Source organism: Cydia amplana, chromosome 10 (assembly GCF_948474715.1).
Source record: "Cydia amplana chromosome 10, ilCydAmpl1.1, whole genome shotgun sequence".
Taxonomy (NCBI): domain Eukaryota; kingdom Metazoa; phylum Arthropoda; class Insecta; order Lepidoptera; family Tortricidae; genus Cydia; species Cydia amplana.
The window spans coordinates 8,141,629-8,150,988 of record NC_086078.1 but is presented as its reverse complement, the minus strand read 5'-3'; the positions used below and the strand labels follow the sequence as shown (position 1 = coordinate 8,150,988).

At 35.8% G+C, this 9,360-nt stretch overlaps 1 protein-coding gene across 1 annotated transcript; it reads left to right on the top strand.

The window, feature by feature from the left end:
- Positions 1-888: 888 nt before the first annotated feature.
- Positions 889-1,951, top strand: LOC134651405 (succinate dehydrogenase iron-sulfur subunit-like). The gene has a single exon (XM_063506508.1). The coding sequence runs from the start codon at positions 969-971 to the stop codon at positions 1,902-1,904; it is 936 nt and encodes a 311-aa protein (XP_063362578.1). The 5' UTR covers positions 889-968; the 3' UTR covers positions 1,905-1,951.
- Positions 1,952-9,360: the final 7,409 nt, after the last annotated feature.

Genomic DNA, 9,360 nt, shown 5'->3' with positions numbered 1-9,360 from the left:
TAATAATAACCAAGATGCCACCAACGAGCTGCCGTCAAAGCCGGTGTCAGCATTGTGAGTTCTGCCACGCCATAAATATCACTGAAACCTTCGGCACGTCACCCTAACAAAAACCAACTATTTGACATCTAAATTATTGTAAGAAGCCAGTTTCAGAAGGCGAGTCAACAAATCGCCCCCGAAGCAGATGAACATCCCTGCGAATTTAACAAAAAGAACGGCAAATAATACATCAGATAAAAGAATTTTCAAAACAAACTCAAAATACTAAAGCGTTTGACACGAGCATCCGCTTGGCCACAAAAACGCGGAGCTAGCGTGACGAATCGCACTCCAAAACGAACCATATGTCAATATTGTGAGAAGCGAGTTCGACATGGCAGCACATTGCTTTGATCCCGCGATAGATCTCAATAGAGGTGATTAAAGGCGCCTCTGATTTTAGTTGAATGCTTTTTTTTTCCTATCTTCATCGGCCGTACAAAATAAACGGCACACTACTGTAAAAGAATATACAATTATTGGGCTTTGAATGGTTACAGCGGGGGTGAAGTGCTCATAAATTGTTATTTTTTTCGTTAAGGAATCTTTTAAAAATCATAAACGACTTTTGTTGCGCCGGATTTATTGTGTGTCAGGAGGCGTTAGGTGTCGTTTGTGACCGGCCCGACTATTTACTAATTATACGCTTTGCAGGCGACGGGTTTTTGTGGCAAAAGTGAAACTTACACCCTGGCTATGTCTACAAAACGAACGTGTGAATGAAATCGGAAAAAGGTGAAAAAATGAATCATTGAGGTTTTAAGCCTTAGTTTTAATGCAGCATGTAAAAAGTTTATCCAACCTACATTTATTTTGACTTATGTTCATATCAATTAGTATTTTAAATCAATGTGACATTTCTGTCATCTTGAAATACAAACAGTTTATGGATTTTAGTAAAATTATTTTATTTATTTCGTTATTAAATGGCAGCAAAATTTTTACATCGTTGGCGTAGTTCGACTGCGACTGGTTGGTTGCAAATATTTCATTATAGTAAAGGGGCAAAACCTGCGCAAAAAGAAGCGGTAGATCCTGCGAACAGACCCCCGGATCGTCGCATTTTCAAAGTGTACCGTTTTGCCGGGATCGCCTCAGGCCAGAAACCTAAGGTACAATCATTCGAATTCGACATCACAAAAATTGGTGGCATGGTTCTCGATGCCCTAATCAAAATAAAGGAAATGGATCCGACGGTTACTTTCAGAAGATCATGTCGTGAAGGTATTTGCGGCTCTTGCGCCATCAACCTCCAGGGTATTAACTGCCTGGCGTGCATAACGGCGATACCAAAAGATAAAGTTATCACTATACTGCCGCTACCACACATGTACGTCCAGAAAGACTTGGTGGTCGATATGACACACTTTTTTCAACAATATAATAGTATCAGGCCCTATCTTGTGCGTCCAGACCCCCTGGCCATGGGCAGAACGCAGTATGCTCAAAGTATCAAGGACAACAGTAAGTTAGTTGGTTTGTACGAGTGCATTTTATGCGCTTGCTGTTCGACATCGTGTCCCAGCTACTGGTGGAACGGCCGCAGGTTCATGGGACCTGCGTCTTTGTTGCATGTTTACCGATGGGTGATAGACTCGAGGGACGGAGATACCGATCGGAGGCTGTGGGAAGTCAGAGATGACTTTAAAGCGTTCAGGTGTCACACTATAATGGTCTGCATGTTGGTTTGCCCGAAAGGCTTGCATCCAGCTCGACATATTTCAAGTTTGAAGCGGTTAATATCGAAAGTGGAGAAAAAGCCGGCGCCGGAAATGGATCCTTTGGCGTTTTCCAATGTAGGTTTAAAATCGGCTTCTTCTTGTGGCCCATCTGCTGGCGGAGGTGGGTGTAAAAGCAAGTGAATCAATATATTTTTTAGTTAAGCGCTTGCTTATATTAAAATGCTTTTATTGTTGTAAAACTGTAATTTATACTATAATACTAAAAGATATACATATATACCAAACCAACAACACAGAAGAGAAAAAATTAAGTAGGTATCTCCATAACCGTTTTTTTGGATGTTTATAAGAATAATTACATAATTATAAATTTATTTCGTTTTTATAAATAGAGTTAGTAAATAGAATTTTAACTAAGTATACTAGTTCCCCTCCCCCATTAACAGCTTTACTTGCTTTCCACAATTAAATAAAACAATTTCGATGACGTGGACGAACACTTTTGGTTGTTCTCAGCAATCTCTGTACCACTTCCTAAAAAAATATCATTAACTGAAATCGCTAGAGCCGTTGTCGAGGATGTTTATTTAAGCTTCTATTTCACTTGCATGTTTATTATCTTATGTTTCCATTTTTTATTTTTTTATTTAAGGCAATATAATTAGGTATGGGACTCGTTAGAACTTTGATGACTACTTTCAAAACTGCAGGCAATAAAAGCTTATTAACATATTCTAAATTATTAACTTATGTATCTATTTCTTATTAAAATAAAGCATTCGTGCTGTCAAGATTTCAGTGACATCTTCATTGAGTACCTACTTAAGGTGTTAACAGTGGTGGTGACGCTGATTATGTCTAGGTGCGATCGTAAATTTGGTACCAAGGACGAGCCACAAAGCCGAGAGAGCCGAGTCGTTACAAGAGGCCTGCGCGTGTGGGCTAGAGACGGGTTAGAAATCTATGGATACGATACGACTAAATATGGCCCGTTTTTTTTTTGTATTTGCAGTTTGAAAATAATTATCGAGGGAAGATTATCGCCAACCGGACAATAGCGTTTAATTTTATTTATTTTGTGGATGGAGTATTTCTTCTTCTTCTCAACTAATGATGATCTGGCGAGACCAGATGTCGCAACTATTCCAACTATTAACTCATAGATCGAATGCTCGAGAGCTGTTACTGAAAATGACTGCACCACTTCCATAGGTTTGACTTTATCAAAATAATTCCCTATTAAATAGTACATATTTTATATATAGTTTTCTCTTCCTATCGATCACAAGTAGTACGTGTTTTTTAATCAGTTAAAGTACAAACATAACTTTTCGAAGTGTGGTGCCAATTTTATTGCACAAAATACAAACATAATGTACAAATTACCGATTTAACGCCTATTGGCATTCTTTACCAGCCATTTTACTATTGACATATGGTTACAATACAAGTCAGTAGGTATTTTAAGACTTAATTTACCTGCCTACCTATCATAGGTACTTATCTAAAAAAATTAAAGCTTATCCACACTAATTAAAAAAAATCTCAATAGGTCACCACTGTCCTTATGAATGGGTGGTATAGTCGGATGCTCTTTACAACAGGCGTTTTGTTAGGAATGTCAAAAAAACCCTTAGACACACAACAAGGCAATACAACCACCGATATCCATGCGTTTGCCATTGGAGAATGGACTGTGTTCTTCAAGTATTAAAGTTGCAGATCGGACAGGTGAAGTTTAAATTGGTTACGGTTATAAGTATAACAAATAAGCTAACATCGATCGGTCAGGAGCTGGGTGGAGTTGTGGTGTTCGGTAAGAAAGGAGTAAGCGCCGTAGAATTCTTATGAATATGTGTTCTTTAGGATTAAAGGAGTTGTTTTAGTCTCGATATTAATTATGTCCGATTAATTTGGGACGGTTCGTCGGTGCGGTTTTGGCGCGTTAGCGTTACGGTGGCCTTTGTTCGTTAACGAATTTATTAATGAAATGGAATTCAATATGTTTTTATGATAAATTGGTTTTAGTGTTGCTTTGACATTTTGTGTGCCCCCAGTTGGTATGTAGTGCGTGTCGTCTTTTCTTCGTAGCGTCGAAAGTAGGGAGCTGGTTTTGTTTTGATGAAGGTTTTAATGGATTTATCTTTATGAGGAAAGGGGACGACCGCCTCTCGATACAAACGTAGTCCCCATACTCCCCTCTGGATTATGAAACATGTTTCCATAATTTAATGTTCGACTTTTTTCAATTTTTTGATTATTGTCAATATTAGGAACGAAAAACAGATTTCATACAAATTTTTAAATGCTGCTAAAAGCTGACTCCAACCTCCATTCGAGCATCTTTAAAAAATCGTAAAGATGAGAAGAGGTAACAAAATTATATTAATGCCAAGTTATCATTTCAGTATTTATACACAATTAAAGCTATCAAACGCATTATCTATACTAAACACCTTTTCATGAATACAAAATACTCGAACTTTTTTTACTTAACTCAAGCGCAACGGCTCGAACATCGATTTGTTTGTTCTCCCAGTGTCATCCCGATTTCACACATTCATAGATATCTGCTTTATAATATTACTCCATGTGACACTTGACTCTTAAAACAGCTTAAGTCACCACCGTGTACAAAGTCCTTAGAAACAGATGCGGGCGTTTTAGACCTTATCTCACATTCATGAAAGTTGATATTCGAGTATCTGGTTTTTATTTTGGGGATAGATGTATTATTTTTCGTCTTTTTGGTATAACACGGCGTGTGCTAAGCGGTCGCCTGGTCGGCGCCGGCGCATTGGAATTATGTTATTGTTAAAGGACCCGAATTCTTTTATTTGACCTACACGACGATTTTAAAGAATTCCTGTTTTGCGGCGATCGATTTTTCAAAGTTTATTTGTGTAGTTACACGGATGTTGAGCCTGGAGTATTTGATTTGGGGTGTTAAATAATGGGTCGATTCTATTTTATTTAGGTAAACAAGAGCTTTTTTTCCTAACCAAATTGTGTACGAACTGCAACAGTTATTTAATTTGTTTAGTCCCGTAAAAAACTAACATTGAATTTTTAAGTTTTTTAAAATAATTGGATTACAGTGTCGGGTAAGACGGGTCTTATGTAGTCCAAGCACAGGCCCTTTGCATTTTAGGTCTGTGGGAGTGGGACGGTGTGCCCTGCAAAAATGACGAAAACATAGGTGACTTGATGTTATAGGTAATTTATATAGTAGTTTCTAGATTAACATACATAGGTACAGCCGAAAAACTCTTTGAAGTTTCGGTAAAAAATTTGTTAACTATCAGTCGAGAAAGTGAACAAAACACAATCGCTCACTTTTACTAATCTCACTTTTTTCATCGCGGCATCCACACGTCACCATGTGACACAAAGCCTGGACATTCCTGCCGTCAGAACGTTCCCATGTCCCGAGTTTGTTCTGTCCGCGTTAATTGCTACATAATCTGTGCTCGTGTGAATGTCACGGGTTTCGACCGCTTTTGTTTTCTTAGGCTGCCGTTCGCTGTTTTGATTAGGGTTTTTTTAATGGCAAACAAATGCAGGACGCTTGGTACTCCGGCACTGGAAGCGTCGAGTTGTTCCAGTATGAATATAAATGTGGTTTAAAAACAATCCGATTTGTATATTTTGTCACCAAAAAAATAGGTGCAAAATTTAAAATAAGGATTCACGTTTTCAGTAAAGAGTAATAGGTAATATTTTTTATAATCAGTGATCGTTAATTTTCCAGTAATTTTGGTGCAGCATAGTAAAAATAAAGGATTTATTTCAATTTTTTTAAGGAGAGGATTGGTTAAGGTTAATGTTACTGTTATTAACCCTAATTATCTATTCCACCTAGAGTAGGGCATACAGATGCTTTTAACCAATAATGCTGCACCAAAATTGCTGGAAAATTAACGATCACTGTTTATAATACATAATGTAGTAGGATCCAAGGTTATTAATTATAATGATAACAACAATCTAAACTCTAACACAAAAGCGTGTTCCAAATGCGTTTTAATTGCTACATAATCACAGAGCTCGTGTTACTGTCATGGGTTTCGATGCTTTTGTTTTGTTAGACTAACAATTTTCTGACTGTTAGATTACCTACGAATTACGATAAAATAATAAGAAACTCATCTAAACATGTCAAATACAATAAAAAATAAAGGTACCCAATTAAAATGGGTAACGATGAAATGCAATATAATATTACAAAACTGCAAGTGAATTAGTAACTAAAACAGGTGAATTTGTTAAAGTGCGTTAAACTAACCGTCGAAACCGGCCGGAAAGAAATACGATACGATAACTATATTCGTCTATTGTTACGGTAAATGCATTTTGACAATTTAACAAGCGATATTTTTCGCTATCGAGTGACGCGACTTTGTGGTGTGCGGTGGGTCTTTGTGAACGAAATTCGGCGGAAAAATTGCGTTTTTTGTACGATTGGTTGTATCATTTTAATATTACCTGATTGATAATTATTGTAGGTACCTGAAGTCGTGTTTAAAAAATTGAGTTATTCTTTTAGTTTAAGTTTATTGATATGCCTACTATACTATTGATTAACCGAGAAAAAATATAAATAAATAAATACCAGAATCATTTCATACTACATTATAAATATATATACAGTATTTACTTGTAAATTTTTCATTCATTTATTTTAAATTGTATAATGTAACCTCATAAACAAGTTAAGTCATCAACTCATCATAGTTGCATGATGTCAAAATCAAAACAAATAATACGCAACGCACCTTAGATTATGAATGAAATCCCCTTTAGGTCTACTACATATGTAACTAAGGTTGGTAGGTAAAAGTAATTATGATTAGCTACGGACTGGGAGCTCTGGGAAGCTTGTTCGCATGTTGTTGATTAGTGTTATGTTAAGTAAGTAAAACTAGTTTTAACCCCAAAATCAGCTACCTTCTACTAGAAAATCACCGCGCTACTTCTTTACCAACCACTTGAGATACTTGGTAGCTTAGCTGGTAGACCTATATTTACGCGGCCGCGGCTGCGCGCCTTATCAGTCACTGCGTAAACATGAATGAAGGCATTGATACCGTGAATCATACGCACCGTTATTTGCGGATACGAGTATTTGTTATGTTATGATGCATGCCGTAGAATTATAGAAGAGCGTATTTAGAGACGGTATTTAAATCATTGTACGTTTAATATTTTATATGAATGTACTTACATGTATATGCCAATTTTGACAAAATGTCATAATTTGGACATTTAAATTTCCGAACGACATTCGAAGGTCCAAAATTGACCGCGGTTACTCATACACATTCTTTTGCGCCTGAGAACGCAAATCTTACATCCGCAAGGAATTTCCGGACGTGAATCATAATAGAAATCATTATAGTCCTATTGTATTTGCCACGCTCCAATATTCGACAAGACATCTGACGAATTGATCGGTTTTTGTTTGCAATTTGCTCTATTTTGCGGCTGGGAATTAATTTCGAATATGTATTTTGATCAAATCGTCCGAATGGTTAACAGTATAAGCAAATACATATACGTAAAGTGTCGGGTGGACGGTTTACATGGCCATTATTTAAGCTAAAATCCTGAATATGCTCTTAATTTTGATTTTTGGTAATAAAGATATATAACGACCAGATTTGTTTATATTATTTGTTCTTAAAATTACATGTATGTACCTATGTATGTATGTAATAACTTTATTGTACTTAAGGCAGGTTAAGATACAATTAAAAGAAAGTATACAATGTACAAAGGCCAACTTATCCCTATAAGGGGTAAGGGACATGTGTCACATATACCACTGCATATACCCTCTCGGCAAAGTGGTTTGGGTTATTTTGTGTCTCAAAAACTCACTTTTCAATACTTTGGAGGAAATTTTTCCTAATATTTTAAGATTGATCAGCTAAAACAAACCTGTCGGTTAACAACCCTCTCTAACATAAGTAAATATACCAAAAAAAAACAAATCGGAGTCGGACAGTTGAGCGTTTCCTTGTGAGTAAATATACACTACTACTACTATGCTACTATTATTATAAATATGAGGGTAAATCCCTTCAGTCTGTCTGTTACCCTTTCTTAGCAAAAGTAAAGAACCCATTTTGATGATACATTAGTAGAAGCTTAGACATTTAAAGGGTTACCTTGGCCACTTTTTATTTGGAAAATTGTTCTGAAAAATAACAAATCGCCGGCTGAGAATACATTTGTGCCATATCCATTTTTGAGCAAAATCGTGTTTTAATGATTTCTACAATAACAAAAAATATGCTATAATTGACACTAATCGGTTTTTGAAAAAACATATTTTTCAAAAATGTTGTGCCATATCCGCATTTTACTATAGGATAATTACACTCTGTTAACAGAAAATTATCACAAAAATGTGACATATCCAAAACTTTTGTGTCATATCATACATTGTACGTTTAACATTTACTCATCAAAAACAGATATGGCAAAAATGAAAGTGCTTTTATTTCATGATTACCACTATATTCACAATATTTGTTTAGTACTATAAATAGTAAACATATGTGCCTAAATGATAAATAAGTTCAATATTTCCTAAATGTAAAACTTTTCGAGAAATTATTATTTTTTGCTTCTTTTCGCTCTCCTGTAAACCAATGTAAGTGGCGTATGGCACAAACGTATTCTCACCTAGCGAAATAAGAATTGCACCATTTTAATACTGACAATTACGGAACAAAGTCGTAGACGCGCAGACAGATAGACAGACATACGGACATAGCGAAACTATGAAGGTTTCTAGCTGACTACGGAGATTTACCTAGATATATTCTAGGCAAAAATATGGAAGGCTGGTTTGGTCATTGGCGTTGAGGTAATTTCTGTCATTACATCTATGTAAAAAGGCAGGTTGTATTACTCATCCCGTTTTTGTGGTGTACTGATCTGTAATAGGCTGTGAATCATGATTTGCTTTCGTTCATAAAGAACAGCTCATTCTCAAATAAACGTAATTTTTAAGAAAATCCGTTATTTTTTCTAATAACGGATTTTCTTAAAAATTACGATTTTGCAGTAAGGTAAACCTACTAGTGCTCGACATGCTAATGCCCAATAAATGACATCCTGCTGTCACCTCTATTGACAATGACTTAAGTTTCAAGAGGACATGTACTGGGACCGTGTCGACCACCAGTACGTTTACCTTAATTATTTATTGGCAAAATAAGTTTCATAGGTAATGAAATGAGTTACGAATTACCTCAGAGATATGGTAGCAGGACATGTGTTTTAAGTAGTAATATCTTACTTGATTACTCGATGAGTATAAAATAAAATAAAAAATATGGATAATGTCTAGTCACGTTAATAAAAATATTCATTGTAATTCCTAGAAAATTCTATGAATAATTGGATTTCCCCACACAAGTGACGATTTGTAGGGTAATAAACCTTATCAATTTCTTACGTGATACCTAGGTCCACCTTGTAACACATTACCTAGGGCATAACTAAATTGTGATTCACACTTATTAACTGATGTCAAGTTATCGGTGAAGTGGTTGTAAACAGTTTGACAGAAATTATTATTTTCCTTCTATCAACAAAGAAACAGTCTTCGGTCAAAATGAACCAT

Coding starts and splice junctions, on each gene's coding strand:
- LOC134651405 (XM_063506508.1), top strand. CDS start 969: ATGGCAGCAAAATTTTTACATCGTTGGCGTAGTTCGACTGCGACTGGT.